Below are 24,135 nucleotides of genomic sequence, written 5' to 3'. Positions count from 1 at the left end.
GTGTTTTGGTCGCTTGGCTTTTAATAGCTGGGCTATTTTAAATCCATTTGGATACAGTCCATATAGAGTGCTGGAAAGAGCCAGGTTCAAATCCCTGCTCAACCCTAATGCTCACCGGGTGGCCTTGGGCAAGCCACCATCACCAGGGCTATAAAACCAAATGCAGTGCTTCCCATTCTTTGACATCCCGCAATGCCACCTGCATGCTGCAAAGTTCCTGGATGTGATGCACAATTATGTCACGACCACTTACTTCCAGGTTTGGCAGCTGCGCGGGATGCCACATGTGAAGATAAGACTCAGGATGGCAGGGAGGGCCTTTCCCAGTGCACAAAAACCGCGCACAGGAGCTCAGCCCACTGGGCCTCTTACCTCCACATGTAGCATCCCCGTTGTCTTGCTGCCAGCCAGCCAGCAGCCTGCAGTGCCTCTGGGAGTGCCTCATGACGCACAGTTTGGGAACCCCTGGCCAAAGTGGGATAACCCCACATGAGTCCTGCTGAACTCTTTGGAGAAAGAGTGAGATACAAATGAAATCAGTATTATGCCTTCAGTGAAATGCTTTACTGGGTTGCTGTTTTGATCAGCTTTGCTGGATTGTTGTTTTGTTACCTACCTGACCCCTTATGAGACCAAGGACACTTACGTGGCCAAAAGGTATCGCTTTTTAAAATGAAAATAATAATTTTGAAGAAAATAGGCTGGAGTTTTCAATGAATTAATGTGCCTGGGGCTATCCAAGGTAGCTTTTTGGCATATTTCTGTCCTTTTGAGAGGTGCCACCTAACCCAGCATGACCGCTCGCTTCTTCTGGGCTAGCCTCCCTTCCTTGCTTACCTGCACGGACCCATTACTGGAAAGGTCTGTTTCTGCTAAAAAAACTGGGACTCGATACACATGCAGGTTTAGTGTGGGGCCATTGCCTTATATACTTGCGTACTGTTTCCACACCATCTGGACTTTAACGGGACTATGTTGTACAGGTTATTTTGTCTATGCTTACCTTTGGAATGCAGCAAGCTCCATGTGTAAATATATAGCGTTCCTTTGGTGATAGTGTTGCCCCCACTTCCCTTGTGACTGGGATGCCTCTAAGCTTCTACTGATGTGCCATTTGTGCCCCCTGCTGGAAGACAGAGACCTGACCAGTCAACTAAGCCTAAGTGATCACGAATTTAGATTCTTGGATTCTTCTTAGGGACAGTGGCGTAGCTAATGATCATGTAGTCCGGTGCCAAGTTCAAAATGTTGCCCCGGAAGTGACATCACAACTAGAAGTGACATCACGCCGGGGCTTTTTAAAAAGTGGGAGGAACTCACCTTGTCCCCCCAGCAGCTCACCACCCACTTGCTCTGCTGCCTCTCTCTAGTCAGTGGCATAGCTAAGACATATATCTGCTACCTGGGGTCAAAGAAGATTTTGTAACCTTCCCTGCATGACAAAATCAAATTTAATTAAGTAAATAAATAAAAAGTTATTGGTTCCATGCTGTATCATAATAACATCTCATTGGCACTCAGAATAATCAGTCTCATGTCGGTTTGAAGTTAAGCAAATACACTTTTTGTTCCTTAAGGCAGTTGTGTTTTCATTTTCTGGTTAATTGGCCATAACTTTTGATAGAAAATGGATATTCCCGTGCAGTTTGTTTCATTGCATTCTGCATTAAATTACCTTTCCAATGATATATAACATGATGGTATTATTCATACATACCAAGATTTTCACAATTTTGGTCACTAGTGTCAAGCTCAGCTCGTTGCCCCCCTAAAGCTTGATGCCCCGTGCAGCTGCTACCCCCTGCACCCCCTTAGCTACACCACTGCTTAGGGATGCCCATAAAAGCAGTTCAGAAAATAAACTAGTAGTAGATGATAGAGCCCAATTGGGTATAATTCAGTGTAATCCCATAACACTTGAACTGAAGCCACTATGGGCCCAGACCTATCCAACTTTACAACACTGATGCAGCCACAGTGCAGCCCCAAGATAAAGGAACAAGTATTATCATACATTGAGGAGGCCTCCATGACTGCCTTCTCACCACAGGATGCAGCGCTCACCCATTAGCACAGCTGCATCAGTGCTGGAAAGTTGAATAGGATTGGGCCCTATGTCTGTTATCATTATGTTTTGGGGTCCGTTCAAGATGCTGACTTTGACCAATGAAGCCCCCAACAGTCTTAGATACCTTTGGGGGTGCCTACTCCCATGTGATACTCTCCATAGTTTAAGATCAGCTGAGGAGGCCCTGTTTCAAATTCTATCATTGCTGAAGATTGTATTGGCCTTTTGAAGAAGCAGGGTCTGCTAGATGGCCACTCAGGAGATGTGGCATCCTTTCATGAACTGTGCACTTGGAGCTGGCCTTCTGATGTTTTGCAAGTAGGATAATTAATCTGTGGAACTCCTTAATCTGTGACAGGATGTGGTGATGGCGTCTGGTCTGGCCTAGATGCCTTTAGATGGGGATTGAACAGATTTACAAATGAAAAGTTCCTCACAGGTTACAAGTCATGAGAAGTAGGCTATCTCTGAATGCCAGATGTAAGGAAGTGGTTACAGGATCCAGGTATCTTGTTGTCTTGCGTGCTCCCTGAGGCATCTGGTGGGCCACCGTGAGATACAGGAAGCTGGACTAGATGGGCCTTTGGCCTGATCCAGCAGGGCTCTTCTTATGTTCTTAAGATATCTTTGTTTCTTGAGTCACTTTTTCTTATATGTCGAATTATAATTTTACTGAGATTACTTTGAAAACTTGTTTGATTAGAAGCAGTATCAATTTAGATTGAGTGAAAACATCTCAAACCTTCCTTCCTTGTGCTCCCTGCCTTCAGCTGCAGTCCATCGAGCAAGAGAAAGCTCGCTGGCGCCTTGAGAAAGCCCAGCTAGAACAAAGCGTGGAAGAGAACAAGGAGCGGATGGAGAAACTGGAGGGCTACTGGATGGAGGCCCAGAACTTGTGCCAGGCTGTGGATGAGCACTTGAAAGAAACCCAGGCCCAATATCAGACTCTGGAGAGGAAGTACAGCAAAGCCAAGCGACTCATCAAGGAGTATCAGCAGAAGTAAGAACTTGCTCCCCAGGTCCAGCTCAACTTCCCAGATCTCCGTTCCGTTTGTTCTTGTCCCTCCATAAGCAGGTCTAGCAAACTTCTAGTGGGCGGAGGCATGGCTAGCAGACAGGAGAGGAATGTGGGTATCCAATAGAATCAGTAGGTCCTTAGAACAGGCCAGCAGGTTACCAGGGGTGCGAGGGAGGGCTGAATCCATCCACTCCTGATTATAATTTCTTCTAAGACCAAACTTGGTAGTCCAGTGCCTGTCTGCTAGGCTGTGAATTGGGTCCACCAACAGTCAAGGCAGTAGATTTCTGCATGCTCTGGTAACTCTCAAGGAATGCAGAAAAATATTATTTCATAAATCAAAAGAAAAGGAAAAAAAATCCATATAAGTCCCCATGCTCTATTGCATTCATGATCTATGAAACGCTGAAGGCAATTGAACATCAACTGGGAAAGTAAAGGATAAACTGAGGTGGACTGGGAGACAGAATTAGCCTGCTCAAGCCCTGAACAGATTACAGTACTTTTTTCTTCCTCCCGAAACTTCCCCCACCAGTGTGAATCCCAAACAGTGCTACAAAGCTCCTGCTTCAGTCTGTATGGAGCCCTGAACTCTTGTGTGGAATTACGAATGCGCCGCAATGAGTTACAAGTCCCCACCTATCATTTAGTATCATTTTCAAAAGCACCTAATGTGTATTAGATATTGTCCAATATTTACAAATCATCAAGACCCAGTCAGCAGACCTAAAATCTACTAATGAGATGAGGTGAAAAAAAGAGGAGGCAGGGAGTGACTGCATAAAACGAATGCTTTTTCTTTGCTTATTTTTAAAACATGCCCGATCTCGTCTGATCTTGGAAGCTAAGCAGGGTCAGGCCTGGTTAGTACTTGGATGGGAGACCACCTGGGAATACCGGGTGCTGTAGGCTTATACCATAGTCTTTCGAGACTGAAGGTTGCCAACCAACCATTCTAAAGTGAAAAAATGGCCGTTCTGCTTTATTGTCAAGTCTTATTTATACTATGACAGTACACTAATCTAGACCAGAAGTATGAACCCTTTGTGGTATACTCTGGGTAACCTTATTGCAGAATGCTGTAATTGGTAAAAAGAGGGCTGTAGACTGAATTCTGAAGAAACCAAGCTCTGGTCCACACACCTAGCAGCCTTCACTGGATGGGTCTGAGGGTGGCAGAATGGATTGTGGCACTTTGGAATGTAGGTGGGGATCATACATTTTAAACGTTATCCTGTGTAAAAAGTTCCTGACCGTTAGGAATGCACAGAGGAAGGACTGGGCTAAAACCTGTGTTCAAAAGCATTCCAAAATGGCGCCCCCAGGAGTGAGGTAGTCCACTCAGCCATCTCAATATTCTACCACCTCATTCTGCTATTGGTATAGATAGGCCCAGAATGCTCTTCTGATGGCCCTCAAACTGAACAGCACCTTTGAGGCCTGAATCAGACTTGATTTCAAATATACCATCATCTAATTAGGGCAATGTTTCTCAAACTGTGGGTCAGGACCCACTAGGTGGGTCACAAGGCAATTTCAGGTGGTTCCCCTTTCATTTCAATGTGTGTTTTATTTTTAATATATCAGACTTGATGCTACCATGGTACGTGACTGCATTTGAGGAAATGTTACAGGCCTGTATAAACAGGTTACTATGTGTATGCTTTTATCAACAATAGTCAATGGGGCTTACTCCCAGGTAAATGTGGATAGGACTGCAGCCTTTGGGATGTTTGGGGAACTTTGGGATCAGCAACAGCTTGGAAGGGGTTGTTCCTTATTTTAAATAAATTTTTAAATGTATACTTATTGTAAAGTTTAAATTTGCTTAGGGCACAATCCAGAGAAGTATTTGAGCTGGTGCAAGTCCCTTGTGCTGGCCTGCGGAGGCTGACACAAGCCTCCGCGCCAATGGAGGCGCCGGGTCTTGCATCAGCTGAACTCCAGGGTGGAGGAATTGATGGAATCGACGGAAGACCAGGGTGGGCGGGGAGGAGGCATGAGGGAGGTGTTCCGGGACAGGGGCAGGGTGGGTGGCCCCAGGGACAAGTGGGTGGGGAGATGAAGGCGGGGCTGGGATCCAGCAGTTATGCTGGGTCACAACCCCCATTCCTGGGGAGTTCGAAGCGGCTTCTAGCTGCTCTGTTCTCCTCAGACTTGCGCCACCTCAGGAGGTGGTGCAAGTCCAAGGAGACCCATTGGGGCCAGGGTGCCTTACCCATAGGTAAGGGGAAAAGTTTCCTCTTACCTCTGGCTGAGCCACTTTGGGCCCCTATCCTGCCGCTGGATACAGCGCAAACCTCTTGGCTTGACTGTTCTAGCGCAGGATAGGATTGCACCCTTATTTAATTTGATTTTGTCATATGGGGGTGTTAAAAATTTTCCTGCTTGATGATGTCACTTCTGTCCATGACATCACTTCCAGGTTAATGGCATCACTTCTGGTGGGTCCTGACAGATTGTCATTCTAAAAAGTGAGTCTCAGTGCTAAAACATTTGAGAACCACTGAATTAGGGAATTTAAAAAGAATCTTAAAATAGTAACTTTGAGGAGGCTTGCCCCAGATTAGGACTGTGGGATAGAAATAAGAATCGTTTAAACCTTTAATTCAGTATGTTTTCCTTCCAAAAACCTCTTTCACCCCCCCCCCCCACCACCTCCATAGTCCTCTGAAGGTGGGTGAGGAATAAACTCTCTCAAATTAGACAATGATAGCCTCATCCTAAGTGTGATCAGGCCGGCATGTTGAGGGATTTACAGCACAACAGAGTGCCACTGTCGTAAAATGACTGCCAACTATGCTCACAGTGTACTGCTGGCAACCATTTTCTGAGTGCTGTTATAAGAGGCAGCAGCTCTAGTGGAACTCTGGGATAGCCCTTTGCCCACACTGGTGTCAGTAAGCCAACTGGTGTGAGTAGACCCATTGGAGATCATGGGGAGCAGAGGTGGGTAAATAAAAGAAATTTTTACTTACCTCTCCATCCCTGCATGGTGTCCTGCTGCCTACAGGATGCAGTGATGCCCATGCTGGCGCCACTGTGCCCTATAGGCAGCATTTGCTTAAGATTGGACTGTTAACATCGTATTTAGTTTGATCCCAAGCAACGCCATGCTTCCTTTCTCTTTTCCGCTAGTTGCCTGACTTTGGCTCTTTTTATTTTATCCTCCTACAGGGAGATCGAATTCCTCAAGAAGGAGACAGCTCAGCGGCGCATCCAAGAGGAGTCCGAACTGGCTCACAAGGAGGAAATTGACAAGCTGCAAGAGAAGGTGGGCATCAAGGACTATGCTGGGGGCTTGCCTTGAGCCCTATGTGGTGGGAAAAGAAAGAAAGAAAGAAAGAAAGAAAGAAAGAAAGAAAGAAAGAAAGAAAGAAAGAAAGAAAGAAAGAAAGAAAGAAAGAAAGGGCTTTGCTTTGACTGGCCTTGATTCAGCTCAGGGACACACATGAGTCTTGTGCTCTTGGAAATATCTAGTTTATGACAGGAGTGAGGGGGAGGTAGAGGTACCCATCCGTCTTGTTGAACTCCATTAGGAATTGGGTATTATTGTTTGAGTATTGTAGAATCCTTTGTCAAGTGCTGTCTTGCTCATTAAGCAGTAGATCTACAGCTGAAGGGCATGAGGAAAAAAGACTTGGAATTTTTTTCTGAATTCCCTTTGGAGAGTGGCATCCCATGCCTATATCACATTGGGTCCTGCATTTGGAAGGGGGGGAGATCCTTTGGCTGAGTCTTGCTGAATCCTTCACCAGGGCACAAAAGATCCTCACATCAAAACACTGAACCCATATTATACATTCCCATGGTTTGAGAAGCATACTCCACATGTGAGAAGCCACATCTTCACACTCCAGATTCTTTAGTGATCAGCAGGGTTTTGTGGTGGTCTCTAAGTTTATGGACACTTGTTCAGACTTGTTCTCTCCATCACAAACACTAGCTAACTGAATAACATGGAATTCTATATCAGACACTAGGGGCACAATCCTAACCAGGTTCTACTCAAAAATAAGCCCTGTTGTGTTCAGTGGGACTTACTCCCAGGAAAGTGAGGTTAGAATTGCAGCCTACGTCTCATTTGATCTATCCCATGATCCAATGGTATACCTGTCACATTCCTAAATCTTACATCAGTCACTGGATCATGTCAGATTTGTCAGGTCATTACCATGCCTGTGTGTCTGTGTGTGTAAATGCATCTGGGTTTCTGTGCTAGGGATGTCGGATACCAAGACCATGTAAAATAGAAAATCTTTCTCCAGAAGCATCCAGGAACACCCAGCATTTGGCTTTTCAGCAGCCCCCCCCCCCCAAACAGGACATCCTCAGTAATGCAGCTCCTAAAGCCCTTGGAAGACCCATAATTTCTTGTGCACATTGTTTCCTTTTCAGGGTAGCCCACCCACTCTCCTCTCTTCATAGGACTGACCAATTAAACACATGTGTGCTTGTCTGTTTGTCTGCACACTGTCCTTGTTACTGTTTAGCTGGAGTCCCAAGTACTGGAGGAAAAACCAAGAACCACAAACACAGAGCCCAAGATAAGCAGAGAGTGCAACTGCATCTTTACAAGAACCCCAGAATGATGCATACTTGGCCACTTCACATAAGCCTCTTACTCCCTACGTGCGAGCCAACCCATGGAAAAAACAGCAGAACGAATGAGGCCATATAAGTAGGCCTATATATGTAGGCTAGCAGCCTCAGGCAACCATTGCCATGGTTATGACAGCTGGAAGAGGTGGTAGTGTGGTCCTAGAACTTGCTGCTGGTAGGACCCAGGTTCAGGCCCATTCACACTCCATGCAAGTATATTCCCAACTTGGACTTCTCATGTTTAGGAGAACTGATCTACACAAACAGGGGAATGAGGTAGGAATGAAATGGTAGAATGCAGAAGTGGTAGATTGGACTGCACTACTTCAGATTGCTGAGAGCTTGCTCTCTTTCACTGTGGAAAAGGAAGACACCTTATTCCAAAAGGGGAATGTTGGGTAGAGCATATCATCTCACTTGGATCTTTCTTGGACATGCAGGCCTGCCTTCTTCTTCCTATCCATTTTGAATGCTTAGTTTTGTGACCGTTTTAGGAAGCTTTCACTCTGTAACAACTATGCGGAAGTGTACCTAACAACCTGCGTGAGGTTGTTTCAGAAGTTGATGAATGGAATTGGCCACTCTGAACCACAGCTGCCTTGTTTCTGTCAACTCAAATTTGTGTACACTCGTTTATCACACTAGGTACAGAAAAGGCAGTAGCAAATGAGGCATGGAACACTCAGCAACACTTGTCGCTCCATGGATTAACTCAGTGGTTCCCAAACTGCACCGTGGCACCCTCAGAGGATGCAGTGAACTCACAGTTCGCAGGATGTCCCTGGCCACCTCTTCCTCAGTGCCGCCATACTGGATCTCACGAGATCCAAGATGGCAGCACCCGGGAGAACCTGGAAGAACAGGTCGCCATGAAAGGACGCCATGATGATGGTAAGTTTGGGAACCACTGGGTTAGCCCATAGAGATCCCCTTACAGCATATGGTTGTACACTAAGCACTGTTTATCCATAAGGACAATATGGTGTGCGTAGCCTTCTGTCGCTCATACAGTTCTCTGATTAAGACCATGGACAACTAACCCTAAGGAATGTCAGATACACACACAACACATGCGCATGCACAGATTTAACAGTCCTGCTGTTATTTACAAGGTTACTTCTCTGGGAGGTGAACCAGGATTTACCAGGATTTCCTTTCTCTCAGCCTCTAAGTTATATGTGAGCAAGTCAGAGGCCATTTTCAGTAGCTGCGACCGTAGGATAACTTAATCCTTGAGAACCTGGGTCTGAGAAGTTAATTAAATTGTACAATGGAAGGGGCACTGTCCATCTTTTGATTGGATGTGCGTTTAGGCAGTGTGGCCCGTTGCAGACTCTGAAGTCGAGGCTTCGGATCCTTCCATCAGACGGAGTGAAAGTGGCTTGAAACGGATTGCAAACCTAACCCATTCCAAATCTCATTCAGTGCAATCCTATACGTGTTTGCTCGGACGCAAGTGTTCAATGGGAATTCCTCCCAAGCAAGCTAGTATAGGATTGCAGCCACCGTCAAGGTCGCCCAGTCTGTACCATGCAATGATGCCTGACATGCCCCTTAATCCCCCTCCCTGTCAATTTTTCCTTACAACCCTTTCATTCTCCCTCTCGCCAACAGGCACAGAGCCTGCCTCCCAACTTGCATTGCCTGCAACATACCTGCCTTTCCTCTTTGCTCTCCCCACCCCACCCCTCTTTTCCTCTGCCTGGAGATGTTCTTTTTACCCCTTTCTGTTGTGTGTTTTTCAGATCTCTGAATTGGAGGCGAAGCTGCTGACTTTGAAAAATTCCAACCCGACTTAAAAAAAGAGAGAGAGAACAGAGCAGAGCAGAAAAACATATAAACAAACCAGAGCAATTAATTCTTCTTCTTATTACTATTATTATTTGCAAAGGACATATTTAGAAATTTCTCCCACCCATGCCCACTCTTTAATTCTTCCCCCCGCCCACCCACCCCTCTGCCAGATTCCCCATTTCCCAGCAGGGAAGTCAGACCCAACACAATCAGCAGCTTTCCAGCAAGGATAGCTAATGGCCTTGCCTCGTGTTGAGGTTGGAGGAGAAGGGGGGGGGGCCATGGAAGAGCAGGTGGGCTAGCAAAATCCAACGTGGGGCTGCCAGTGCACAACCCAGTCACCTTGTAAGGGTGGTGAATTGTTGTCGGTTTCCATGTCTAGTGTGCGTCTTGTGTCGACTGGAAGGACAGACCACGGAGGGTGGGGAAGTGGCAGTGGTGGTTCCCTGTGTCCAACCATTTGTGTCTCCTGTTCCATCTGTCTGATGGGAACCTTGCACCAACCACAATGGATCGGGACTGAGATCTCATGCCTCCTACACAGTGTCTTCTTGGCCCTTCAGTTGCACAGGTGACAAAAACTGCTATTCAGCAGGAGTCTGCTGGCGAGAAGTGAGACCAGCCCGTTTCGTTTTAGTTTCCTGAATCTTAAATCTTTAAGGGGTGGGGGTAAGTGGGAGGGGTTATTGTGGGGCTGTGGGATTGGACGATCTTGCCTTTAATTTTCCATCCTTTGGACAATATGGAATCCATTATTCTCTATGTTCGTGCAATGGTGGGAAATATGTCTGTGTTTTTTAAGGCGGGGTCAGGAGGACATTTTTCTGGCTACCATCTTTGGGACTGAGACAAGGCTCTGACCTCCAAACCTCTCTACAAGCATCTGAAAAAACACCATGGCTGACTTTTACGCCAGGAAAGGAACGTCTGCCTTGTTTTTTCATCCTCATTGCATTTTAATTCACATCATCTTGGAAGATTTCTGGGAATGAACGCCCAGGAGATCTACAAACTGGACCCTCCTAAGGGAGTCGACCATTAAAGCTGAAGATCCGGGAGCAAACATGTCAAGGTAGCCAGGAACTGAAGCCAGAGACTTTGGGAAACCATTAAAACTGAACAGGGAAGATCTCTTTCTTCTTGAATGGGGAGGAGTCTTCACCACCTAATTTAATGAGCCAGCTGTTTCCTCTTTCTGCTCCAGCCATTCTGTATTTAACAAAAGGAAAGCCAGAAAGCACCTTCTCCAAAGACCGCCGGTTTGACATGGATTGCTCTTCTGTAATTATCAGCGCCAGGGTGTGCTGAGGAGGTGGGTGTCTACAACCAGTGGGCAGCAAAAGAGGAAATACAGAGAGGCTTGTTGATCCTCAGGAGCAAAAGTGCATGATGAATGAATGGGTCATTAGTTTGTAAGGGTTATTGCCTGGTATTCCTTCTTTTCAGAGATTAGCCTTCATTCCAGAACAAAACATAGGACTATGGGTTGATGTTCCTTGTTTTACAACTCCCCCTCCCCCCCCCCATTTCTTTGGACTAAACTGCACAAGTCTGTTCCATATGGGAATTTTGATTTGAAATCTGTAGTTGGCATGCAGTTCCTCCTTGAAACAATGCAGTGATATCAGAAGCATCCCTTTGAGTTGCTACCTGGCCAAAGTCTTGCATTTCCTTCCTTCCTAGAAATTTCCAGTTGGGATAGTCGGTAGAGGCAGGAAGGCCCAGTACGTACTGTTCATTCAGTGGCAACCTGGGCCCTTGTGGCATAAGTCTTGGTTAGCAGCAACCTGAACTATATCAGATACTGGTAGTGGGCCACCGAAACTGTTGGTATCGAATGTGCCATGGAATCTGGAGTTTTCTTCCATTCTAGTCTCCCCACTCCACCTTTTCCAGCAGAATTCCTTGCTTGGAGCTCCCCAATGCTTAAAGTTTATGGATTATGACCCAGGGATTGGCACCCCTAAGCACTGCAACCCCACATGGAGATTTTACAAAGCCACAACACCTGTGTTGGGTGGCACTCCCAAAAGACCTTATGTTTGAACTCAGCTTTTGATGTAGCTGGTACAAATGCACAGAGAGTTTCTTCAACAGCATCAGGGACCTCTAGCGGTATGTGCGGTGCTGGTGAAGAGTCTCTCCGTACAGCTGGAGCCCCACTACCGGCTTCACATGCAGGTTGTAATGCTGGTGTCAGGTCTTAAGAAAACAAGTACTAAAGATTCCCTCGAGTTCTTAATTAAAATATGACAAGATGAAGCATTCCACAAAAAAATAGATTGGCGTTTCTTTCCGGTTATTTTCTTCCCCACATTAGACCTCCATTCTCCTTCTCTCTCACTGTTGCCTTCTTGGAAAGGGATTCTCCTTTTGGCCACCATGGGCCAGGGATTGGTTGAACCCTCCATCACTCAACCCACCTGGGGTAAGCAGCCCATGCATACGCAAATAAAGAAGAGTTCTTATGTTGGTAGGAATGGAGAAGCCTTGACATTCACGGCTGCAGTGACTGTCCCAGAAATGTCTTTTTTAATAAATCGGGTCCTTTAAAAATGGGTGAAAACCAGGTGAAGCTCCTTTGCTGTGACTAGGAAGCCACCTGCCGCGTCACCCATGACTCTCGACAGTATTTTTCTGCCACAGTGGTTAAGCTGTTACTGAGCTCCGCACTTGAAAAGTGGAAATGGAGATGTATTTTGTAAAGTGATAGCTGCAAATGTCACTTTTTCCCCCCTCTGGTTGAGCCAAAATTTTGCTTTTTTCTAAGGCCTGTACATTTTGTTGTTGTTGTTGTTGTTGTTGTTGTTGTTGTTTTCAAGCAGTATTCTATAGGGGAAAGGACGAATCCCTTCGAGTTTTGTCTCTAAACTGGAAAGTGGGGCAGGAGCAGGAGGTCTTCTCACCTTTCCCCCACGCATCATGCTTCCTGCTTTGAAAACACATGTTTTATAAGGTCGTTTTCTCACTTTGACAGGTCCCCATCTCTATGGTTTGCCTCTTGTGGGGTGCAATGTAGGATGCTGCAGAGACATCTCTTTGCTTCCGACAGTAACTGGATGTGAATCTCAGGGCCTGAATCACAAAAGTCATTGAAAGGGCTGGGCTTATTTGGAAGGTTGGGTCATCTCTTTCTCCCACAGCTTCTGCCTTGGCCCAGAATTGTCCAGACCCCACAAAGAGGGCATGTAACATCTTCAGGATAAAACTCTGCTGTGTTTTCTTTACTGGCATCTTGTCTCCTCGCTGCAGATTCAGGTGCTTCTCCCCCCCCCCCCCCGCCGTCAGATTTTCCTTGGCCTAAATGCAAGAGATGGTTAGTCATGTTTAGGCACAATTGAAATCAGTGAGACAGGTTAGTCACAACCAGCCTCCATCCCATTTATTTCAATGGAGCTTAAAGTATGACTAATGTCCTTGGGACTCAGGCTGTTTTCTTTGGGAACTTGGAATGCCGAGGTGCAGAATTCACGGTTCCTGTTACCGTGTTTGGCTGCTTAAAATCAGGGATGAAAGAGTCCACCACTTTTGGTGAATGACAGAGATTGCCAGGTACTTACAGTAAAGACCACTTAATGTGGGGCTAATTAGCTTTCTCATACTTTTCTAATCTCAGAGTCATCAGGCAGTGGTCATAGGGTGGGCTGCTTTCCAGGGTATGTTTGCAAGTCAGATGAGAACCCTAATCCGTATTTTGTGCTCACCCCAAAAGAGAAAGGTGAGATGTGGTGTCCCAAGACTGCTGTTTATTCTAGGGTTCGAAAATCTCTGGGGAAGGAGAGAGAAGGACCGCGTTCTCATTTTCCCTACACTGCAGTGATCAAATTGTGTGTTCTCACATGTACCTGCTGATGACCACACCTAAGTCTGGTGGTAAATGCCACCCGCTTGCAGAATGTGAATTATTGCTCCCTATGTGGTTGACAGAGATTGCAAAGAGTTTAGGGCCCAGTCCTATCCAACTTTTCAGCACCGGTGCAGCTACAATGCAGTCCCAAGGCAAGGAAACACATTCCCTTATCTTGAGGAGGCCTCTGTGACTGCCTCCCTACCAAAGGATGCAGTGCACACCCCGTTGGCACAGCTGCACTGGGAAATTGGATGGGATTGGGCCCTTAGGCCATGCCTATGATGCAGTAGGGTTGTCTGAAACAGGGTTGGGCCATTGGTGCCCTTCATGCACAGTCTATAACCTTGTATCCTGCAGAATGCAGAGCTTTCAGGTTGTTCATTGTAGCCACAGAGGCAGAAAACATTGTGGCCTGCTGTCAGTGATATTATGGGACTCCCCTTTTTTTCCCCTAAGGACCACAGGAAACAACTCCAAAAGCAACAAGGTATTAATCTCCCGCCCCCCCCCCCCAAAAAAAAAAAAAATAAATCCCTGGTGCTGGTGGATGAAATTGATTTGCACCCGAAAAGCTGGTGTAAGAGATGTACAGTGTACTGTAAACTAATTGGGTGCAGGTTAGGACAAATAAAATTACACGGGGAGTGAGATGAGATATAATGTTCCAAAGAACTAATGGGTTTTAAAAAAAATCATCTTAAATTTTAATTTAATCTCCTTGACACAGGTATAAATGTGTATGTATATAATATATATATATATATGTATGTATGTATGTACGTATTGTTCCTGGTTTTGTATTCCAATTGTCCTATCATCCGGTCATATCAGATAAATAGCAGGTCTTTGTTTCCACCCGGTTCAGTTTTTCAAATGTTACTGTGTTCCCCTGGCTGGAGTGGAGGGGAGGACAGACGGACACTCATGTGTGGATGCCCACCTCAGGCATGTATAGAGATGTTCTTCAAAGCAATCCCCTTTCAAAAGAAGAAGGAGAAGGAGAGTATTTTGCAAACTTAGATGGATGGGATGCCATCAGACGGTAAGAATCGAAACCATTACTTTGTTACAAGGTGATGACAAATTCTTTTTTTTTTTTTAAACTGTTCAAGACCTCACCAGACATCCCATGAAACGACAGCAAGCAGATGTAGGGTTCACTTATTTGGAGTTCTACCATTCTTTTGCCATTCATTTTGCCGTTAGCTGATAGTGCATCACATTCAGCAATCCCCATGAATGTGATCTGAGGAGTCAATAGATTTTGAAAGTCTTCTCCCAGTCACCTGCACCCATGTCAACTGCTTTTCTTGGTTGGTTTCACTTTTCGGTGTGGCACTGGGTGTTTTGAGAAGATCAAGACAGGTGAAAGAACCACAAATGAGAATGGAGACGAATCCAACTAAGATAACATCAAAGCAGATGTTGTTGTCCAGGCTTTGAAGTCAAACGCTTTCCCCAGATGTTCTGACATCTCAAGGTTTGCCTGTATATCTTGTGTACAATTAAGGTCCATCCAGCTTCAGTGGAGAGATGGGAAATCATAACTGACAGAAAGCATGTCTAGAAGGGGGCAGAAGGCTGCCTGTACCACTGTGGAAAGAGTCATGCATGTCCTCAGCATGACTCTACCCTTCTACAATCTGGTATGCAGATGTTCTGTTGAACCTTCCCCTATAACAGTGGTCTTCAATTTTTTTTTGTGCCACAACCCAAATAAATAAAGTATGAGACTGGGGACCCACCACCAATCCTGCCCCCTCCTGGGACCCGATCTGTCCACCCTTCCCTGCCCCATTTCCCCCTATCTCTTGTGTCTTCACAACATACCTGTGAGGTGGCAGCTGGGCAGCCCAATCCTACCTTCTGTGAGACCACTGTATGCTTTCCAGCACTGACATAAGGGCAATGCAGCTCTGAGGTAAGGGAACAAACATTCCCTTACTTTGAGGAGGCCTCCATGAGTAACACCCAACTGCAGGATGCAGCACATGTCCCATTGGCACCGCTATGCCAGTGCTGGAAAGCATTGGCATAAGAGGTTAGGATTGCGCCCTCAGTTAAATGAGTGCCATTATTGGATTGGATCCAAGCCCTCTCTTACCCAGGCCTTGAAAGGATGCCACGACCCCCTGAATGAGGCCTTATGATCCCACTGGGGTCCTGACCCACAAGAAAGCTGCTCAAGAATAAAGCTCTGAGTTGTGGCTATGCAGTGCTCCATATACATGTTTCTGGAATGCAACCGGCGTAAGAAGCCCACTGCATTGACCTCCAAGGAGCAGCTAATTCCTTCTGAGAATGAAGCGGAAAGAATTAGCTTCCTAATTGGGCAGGTGGCTGGATGAACGGCAGGCTATACCTAGCATAATGTGAAGGTAGATGGAAGCCAGTGCAGCTACATGGAATGCCAAAGAAATGCAATGTGTTAGACACGTTTTGTGTTAAACAGTATTTCTGCCATTTACCTCTAAGTAATTGCAATCCACCTTCCCAATGAAATAAGGACGCGATCCTACCCTGTGCTGGAACAGGAATGCCAAGAGGCTTGCGCTGTATGCAGCGCAGGATAGGGGCCAGAATCAGCTCAACCAGAGGCAAGGAGAAACTTTTCCCCTTACCCTTGTGTAAGGCGCCCTGGCCCCTATGGGTCTCCTCAGACCGCAACCACCTCTGGGGGTGGTGCAAGTCTGAGGAGAGTGGAACGGCTTCAAGCTGCTCCAAACTCCCTGGGAATAGGGGTTGGAATCCGGCATAACTGTTGAATTCCAGCCCTGCCTCTCACTACCCACCCACCTACCCCCGGGGCTGCCCACCGCCAGCCCTCCCCCCGCCCAGGAACGTCCCCTCAGGAGGTGACACAAGGAGAGCAGAGGGGCTTGAAGCCGCTCCACGCTGCTGAGGGACGGGTTGGGATCTGGCATAACAGCCGGATCCCAGCCCTGCCTCCCGCTCCCTGCCCGTCCCCAGGGCCGCCACAAGACCTGCCCCACAAGCTGCCACAGAGGCTGGATTCAGAATCTGTATGCCAGCGCACCTCAATGCACTGGTGAGGCTTGCTCTCGAGGAGGCACAAACGTGCTTTATGGCACATTTGCAACCCTCCTAGACTCATTGTTAGGATTTTACTACACATGCATAGAGACCATGTGCAGGCCTAGAGTCTAGAGCCCTAGACACAAGTCACTATATTCATGCCTGCGGTTGTATGGAAGCCTTTGGCAGTTACAGGTTGTGCCTTGTTATCCACTGGGGTTCCATTCCAGAACCCCTAGTGGATTAAAAAAAAATCAGTGGATACCAAATCAGTGGAAAAATAGCTTTAAAGACCCATTTCCAGGTTTTTTCTCCTCCATTGTTGCCCCAGAATGCATTGGTAAATAGGTGCTATACTGCATTCAGCCACTAGAAGGGGTGAATAATGGAATCTTATGGAATGAAATTACAATTATTTAACAGCACGAAGGTAGGAGATTGGATTTCAGCACTTTTTTCCCTTGTTACAAGACATTGAAAGCTGAACCTTGGAATCAGTGGTAAGTCAAATCAGTGGATACCAAATCTGGGGATACCGAGGTTCCACCTGTAGTACCCGCTCAGTTCCAGGTGCTGTCCAACTATTTAGCTCAAAGAATCTTCAAGCCAACCTGCCAAGCAATTGCAGGGACAATTCACTAGAGGTAAGTGAGAGTACCTAACAGATAACTGTAGTGTGCAGGTAGCGCACTGGGATGGCACAAAATAAACCTTGACTGTTAAATAATGCACAGAGGTGTTTTAAACAAAACGGTGATGTTTATTATCTTGCACAGCAGCCTTTAAAGTATTGCTAGTATTGCATAGTATTGCTATGCCCATTAACTTGGTCTGACATAGTTAACCTAAGGCCACCTGCTGAGTTCAAGGAAGAGGCAAGATTCAAGAAGGTTGGCACTGAGTGGAGTGCCATCTCTTGACCTATACCAGATCAACCTGATAAATTGCCTTTGGGTAAGGGCCATCAAAACATAATGAAGAACTTCTGCTGCAGATGTGAGTCCTAAACCTGAGAACTGTGTGCCAGCTTAATCACATCCCACTGTTGGCTATGAAAAGGCAAAAGATCTCTGAAGCTAAGACACGGCGGAGCTAAAAATAGAAAGAAATCCTCCATCTGTAGGCAAAGATCACTTAACTGGATCACAGCCATTTTATTTTATTACTCTTTGGCTTTTTAAAATAGAAAATAAAGTGCTGCGTGTGGACTTTATGAAGCTCATTTATACTGAATCAGCCCATTGATGCATCAAGCCTGAGTTTCTCTCTCCTGGCTGGTCCTGGCCCTCGAAGCTCTCAGACAAGGAATCTTCAGGCCAAGGGACACATTGTGTTAAATGGATAACTTGGCTCTGCATTTTTTTAAGAAACTCAAGAATAGATGAAGGGGCGGGGTATGGATTGGATGTGGCACATGGAACTTAACCCTTTCCCACCATGTTGTTGCACCTTTCTAATAGCCCTGGGAGGAAAAAGCTTCCATTGGGGGGTAATGGTAGCATGTCAGGGGCATAATTTACCACTGTTGAAAAGTCACTTAATATCCGTGGCATCACTAGGAGGTACAGACCACACCAGATAACACCATCGGGTAGGAGAGTGACACCAAAAGTTCCAGAGCCCAGGTCTTCCTGAATGGCAGACCTAGCTGCCCAATCACACTTTTCTTCTGCGAACCCAGGTCTACCCATCCTTGGAGCCCAGGTCTCCTGGGCTACCTGCATACACCCAGCCTCCCAGTTGGCCCATCCACTGTCTTTCACTCTCTTTTTGGCCAGCTCTAACTGATGGAAGGGTGGGAGATGGCTGGCTAAGCAGATCGGGCATACCCAGAGCTCTGGGTTTGGACACAGTCCATAGGGGTGACACTATGAGTTACCACACTGGGTGACACCTACCCTAGTGACATCACCGCTAAATACCTCTTCTCTGTGTGCTATGGTCCTGATCCTGACTCTCCTCACTCTGCATACCTGCTGTTTAACTTTTGAAAAACAAACACCCAGAGTCAAACCACACAGTTCTGCAGTATGTTGTTTGAACCTTTCCTAACTCTGTTCCCTAATAACCTGTGGAGTGTGACCCTACACATATGCAAGTTCTACTGACTTTCAGATCAGTAAGGTTGGAGTATTAGGTTGCAATCCTATATGCACTTACCTGGGAGTAATTCCCATTGAACTCAGTGGGACTTACTTCAGAGTAAACATGTGTAGGCTTGTGGTGTTAATTATGAATAGCAGGAAGGGAGCCAAATAGCCGTTCTGGGAGTTTGGGACAAGCAAAAAGCAGCATAAAACATTTCTAATACAATGAATAAATAACCCGGTGCTCTGTGCATCAAAAGCATGTATTCTACCATGAAACTTCGATCCCACTGTCTTCACTGCAATCCTAGTGATACTGACTAGAAGAGAGTTCTGAATGGATGTATCCAATCTGCCTGAGGAATGGCCTGTCAATGGCAAGAATGGAATGGCAGGTACTCCTGGGATAAGATATTTACACTGGAGGAAACAATCCTACTATCTAGGGCAAACATAAGCACACGGACACTGCTGTATTTGTGTGCTGTAAACATGAAGGAGGCCTCCATTTGAAATTTAGCATGCTGTCTCATCCCTTCCAGAGCACCTGATTCAGTTGTAGGAACCATGATTCAGGAAAGGATGTTGGCAAAGAGTCCAAAAGAATTGTATAAGTGATACAGATTCCAGAAGATAAATCTTAACAGAGAAGAGGCATAAAGACAGGGGCATGCTTAGCCTAAATAGTGGAAAATAAAATGAAAAGGGAGGGCGATGTAGACAGTTTTTGATAAATATTTTAAAAGGATCTCAGGATGGAGGGAGAGAGAGAGAGAGAGAAAGGCAGTACTTCCCCATTGCTGTACATTATGAATGGGACAAGCAGCATTAGAAGTTTTAAGTTGCACAGAATCACATGTAGCTTACACATTACCATGGATTTTCCATATAAAATGACAGCTCAGAAATGGAGCAAATTGTAGAATATCATTCCTTGGAGGGTTTTGCTGGAGAAGATGGTTTGTTTACAGGATGTCTTTGAATAGGCATTGAGTTAAATCAGGGTCAGCAACTAGGATCCTGGGGCAAATGTGGCCCAGGGAGGGAATGTTTTGCTTGATCTTAGCCAAAAGGCTGAGAAGCAAAGATTACATATTACAAGGATATTACATACCATTTCTACCCAGTTGCCAATGTTCTCTTCAATTCTTGAAACAGGTTTAGGGAGGAAAAGGTTAAAGTTGCCCCTTCCCCCATATTCATGCTCCTCCAGCACATATGCTCTCCTGATCCTTTTTAGGAATTCTGGGTTTGAATTGTGAACTAATACCGTGACAATGAATGAGGATCAATGAACAAAACAAAAATATCCATAGAAAAACAGATTACCCTCAATTAGCTAGTCACACCACAGGAGTCTCTGTGTTACTCCATTGAAGAGGGACAATCTAAGATCTCCCCAAAGGACCCCATGCTACACTGAAAAACGAATGCATTTGGCCTCAGTTGTGCGTGCTCTGTTAGCTTTACTGTTCTTTACTATACACACCATATTTCATCAAGCAGTGTTACTACTCATGGGAAACTAACAGGCTTCCTTTGGGAGCTCAAAGGAGGCTTGAGCCAAGGTAGGGGTTGGAGCTACCTATATGACACAGTAATCTCATTGAAGGTGAGCGCATCTGGAGTTGGCCAGCACCTGGGAAGGAACCCTTTTTATGCCACCTGATGTTTCAGAAAGGAGGACTATACTGTACATGTAATCCATCAAAGAATTCTAGGAATCTAGATGTACCCGGTTCCTCCATGCAACCTGCTTTTCTAGCCACACTATTCCCAGTAACAGCTTCCTATGCTGCTTCTACAAAACGCCATTTATCACAACGTATCATCATTGGGGAAAGGGGTGTCAGTGTCCCACATCCAAAACCTCTCTGTCAGGACTTCTGCTGTTGTTCCTGCCACTATCTGAAATAGTCAGTGATGTGGAAATGCAAGCACAATCACAGATCATCAGATGCTGAGAGATTTCAGACACCAAGCCTGCCGGGAGGGGGGGGGGAGGGGGAGGCTAGACCTTGGGCATTAAATACAAACCTGGAGCTCCACACATTCACCTACTGCTGCCCAGCAACCAGACTGTAGGGCATGTGTTTGGGTTCTGTTTCCCAGGTGCACACAATCTGGGGTATTCTCTGTGAAAAGGTGGTCTTGTGGTGAGCGGTGGAGAGCAGTTGGTTAGACTTGAAGGCCTGTGTTTGTTCTTAGCATGTTCTAGTTTGCTAATACTGTTGAAAAAGAGAATCAGAGGGCCAGATCCAGTACCAAAAATGGACAGGCAAAGAAATGTGGTTAGCAGCCCTTGTGTCCCTGCTTATCTATAAGATCTGGTTTACCATGCAGCAGGATGTGGTGGAAAATGAGGAAAATCACGTTTTGGAACGCTCCCTTAGGTAAACACACACCCTCCTCAATATACATCAGAAACCGGTGCAGCAGAGAGAGGGCTGGGATAAATCCTTCTCCATGTTGTTAGTTCCAACTTACGTAAGTTTTCCCTCTATAAAGAGAACCTTGAATGTGCAGACCAGGCTAGGTTGGTATCGGTCTTGAACAAGTGATGTGATTGTTGCTTGACTCCATCTGTGTTATAGAATGAATGACCACTGTACTTGCAAACCAATAAACTACAACAGGGATTTCTGCTTTGAGCAGTTAACAACACTTCCTCCTATCTTTTTTTACAAGTACAAACTAATGTAATGAAGGGGAAAACTTTTTCCTGGAGCTGCCCATTCAGCACCAACTACTCTCCATCCAGAAAGGAAAAATAATTAAAGCCTCTTACCTTCACTCTCATCTTCTCCACACCATTACTAAAAGTTTGAGGGGCACAGATTGAGGGACACAGATTGCTGCATGAAGAATTGACAAAGGGATGAGTTTGAATCCTGGCTTGGACGTGGATTTGGGCAGTCAGTGTCCCTCAATTTTAATTTCTTCATCTCTAAGGGTGAGGGGAGGTGGGGGGGGGTAACCATGAAAATTCATCTCCAAGGTTATAGCAAAGGGGCATGCAATTTATTTGCTAGAGAGGTTTGTACATTGCCTGTTAATTCAGAGACAGCAACTTGTTAACACCTTGGATTTGTTTACACTTTCAATGCATTAATCAGAGACTAACATGAGCTAAAAGCAAAGAACCCTAGAACAAGGGGGCTTCTTGAACCACCTCTGTTTCATGTCTGAACAGCAAAGAACCCTAGAACAAGGGGGCTTCTTGAACCACCTCTGTTTCAGAAAAGTTAGATTTTAGAGGTGGATGTGCTTTGTGTGCACAGAATTCAAGCAATCCTGGCAGTTCAAAATATGGGTCAATAAACCTTTCAAATAAACCCTTTCAAAACCTGTCTTTATTTTTTTCCAAGTCATATGGACATACACCCTTTTAAACCTTGTTTGTGGTACCCAAGAGATTCATTTGTATCACAAGCTTCCCTATCGGCAGAGATAAGCACAAATCTGTCCAGGGAGTGCGAATGCAAGTCACTGAAACCTATGTTTATGAATATAAATGAGATTATAAATATAAATTACTGAAATCTAGGGAAGGAGAAGTAAAGAGGAACTAATCGTATAGGATGGCTGCAGTCTGTAGCCTACATGATAATTCATTAATGCTTAGCCAGTGTAACCCAGAATTGTATTAACTGGGTCATGGCCAGAGTTGTTCTTAAATGTTTCTATTTTATTTTTTATTTTTTGCAGATTTTGATTTTTCTCTTGGAAAAAAATGCAGAAAGTGGTGTTTTGTGTTTTTATTCCAAGGGCACATTTTTATAAATTATAATTATAAATTGTAATGGTATACTAGGTAGGTGACATAGGTGCTATAGTGTCTCCAGGCACAGTCACAGCCATTGCACAGTCAATTAGGTGTTAGGAAATGGTATGTGTGTTTTTTGCAGAATTTGGGGATTTTTCTATTTTTTACAAAAATGAGAAGTGCAAACAGCAGTGCTATGTGTTTTTAGTTCATTATCACTGAAAAATCACACCATGGCTCATTAGGGGGGCTTTAGATAGTCACTCAGTTCTTGAATCTGCAAAATGGGAATAAGGAGTCCAGGCTTGGCTGCATTATAGTGAAATCAAACATGATAAAGAGTGTCATGCAATTTACAAATAGTGCTATGAAGACATTAGATGTCAATGTCTGTATGTATTGGGGAAGGAGCTGTGAGCATAAAATGAGGGCAGAGGGCAATTATCACTGGTGTTAAACGAATTCATAGTGCGTGTTGATGTTGTTTATATAAAGTTGGCTTCTATAGAGTCAAACCCCTTGGTACTTTTATCTCGGTATTTTCTGCGTAGTAGGTTCTCAGGCAGGGGCTTTCCCAGCCCTACAAGAAGATGCCAAGGATTAAACATAGGCCTTCTATATTTAAAATATTACCCAGCTCTTGAATGTGTGGGATGGGGCATGTAGCTCTGTGTGTGTGTGTGTGTGTGTGTGTGTGTGTGTGTGTGTGTGTGTGTGTGAGAGAGAGAGAGATAAACAGCATAAAGCACGATGAATATACAACTCCTTTCATAAATCATACAGCACCAGTATCCCCACCAGCCAGATGTGAAAGTCAGGAGGACTTCAGGATGGTTCACCCATCTGTGCATTCCACTTGATTCCTCTACAGGTGATGGCTGAGCCTCTGAAGACTGGCAGTTGAATGTGTGAACTAATTAACCCCACTGGAGAATCGTTGTGTTGGAGATAATTGTAGAAAATCCTATCTGAAGTATTAAATCTGTAAGGACCATTCACACGTGAAATGCTGTACATGGCACTTGCAGTCATCGGATGGTGAACGCGCAAGTGCAAACCAGCTCTTAAGTGCAAACCGGGGGGGGGGGTTTGAACCTGTGTGTGTGTGGCATTTACCTCCGAGTAAACTACCATTCCCTCCCCCTCTTCTCACCGTTCTCCCCCTTCCCATCCTTTAACGCCCTTGCCTTTCCTGCTCCCCCCCCCACCCCCACCCCCACCCCGAGGGATGCTGGCATGGGAAAATCGCATCCAGGGCTCTTGGGGATATGGGGAGAAGCCAAGCCAAGCCAAAGCATCTGGGAGGGGATTTCAAGAAACAAACGCAGCGATAGCATCTTCCTTCTGATGACTTCAAGCCAAGCTGCTGCTGCTTCCGGGTTCCAGTTAATCTCCACCTCCCTCCCCTCCCTCCCAGTCTCTGGGACCATCCCAATCCCAGCTCAGCTATCTCAGAGGTCAGTACAAGAGGAAAAAAAAAAAAATCAGTACTGCAACGCTGCAAGCTTCACCACAGGAGATCTGCCTGGAAGGAACTGGGCTCTCCAATCCTCTCCTCCTTTTCCTCCTCCTCCTTTCCTGTCTTTCTTCTCCCACCCCCTGCCGCTTGATGCTTGAATGTGGGATGAGGACATCACAGGGATAAGAGAAGCATCAGCACGAAGATCGGACCCTGCGGGAGACTCAGGGGGGCAATGTGGGGGGGGGGAAAGGCAAATAGCCCTGGAATCTGGGCATGGAATTCCTAGAAGGTTCGTAGAAGGCGTTTGATTATGCCTGGGCTCCTCCGGTAAGTCACTCACTCACTCCTCTACCCTCTTCTTGTGTTTACTTGTCAGTTTCAGCGTGCTAGTCAATTGCACTGGGCTGGGGGCTTCATTGAAAGGCCTTAGAAGTAGATCCAGCATACCAGGA

General features: G+C 45.6%; 2 protein-coding genes across 4 annotated transcripts in view; both read left to right on the top strand.

Annotated features, from left to right (window-relative positions):
• The window catches only part of PPP1R9B (protein phosphatase 1 regulatory subunit 9B), a 70,253-nt gene extending 60,116 nt beyond the window's left edge, over positions 1-10,137 (top strand). Inside the window, exons 8-10 of the mRNA XM_066631330.1 lie at positions 2,839-3,068; positions 6,264-6,360; positions 9,434-10,137. Of these exons, the coding sequence (XP_066487427.1) occupies positions 2,839-3,068; positions 6,264-6,360; positions 9,434-9,487 (381 nt within the window). The 3' untranslated portion in view covers positions 9,488-10,137. The remainder of the gene's footprint in view (positions 1-2,838; positions 3,069-6,263; positions 6,361-9,433) is intronic.
• Positions 10,138-23,693: 13,556 nt separating this feature from the next.
• Positions 23,694-24,135, top strand: part of SAMD14 (sterile alpha motif domain containing 14) — a 38,411-nt gene continuing 37,969 nt past the window's right edge. For all 3 annotated transcript variants that reach the window (XM_066631334.1, XM_066631331.1, XM_066631332.1), the window contains exon 1: positions 23,694-24,010. The gene's annotated coding sequence lies outside the window, so the exon portion shown is untranslated. The remainder of the gene's footprint in view (positions 24,011-24,135) is intronic.

Source organism: Tiliqua scincoides, chromosome 5, assembly GCF_035046505.1.
Source record: "Tiliqua scincoides isolate rTilSci1 chromosome 5, rTilSci1.hap2, whole genome shotgun sequence".
Classification (NCBI taxonomy): Eukaryota; Metazoa; Chordata; class Lepidosauria; order Squamata; family Scincidae; genus Tiliqua; species Tiliqua scincoides.
This window is presented reverse-complemented; position numbering and strand designations above follow the sequence as displayed.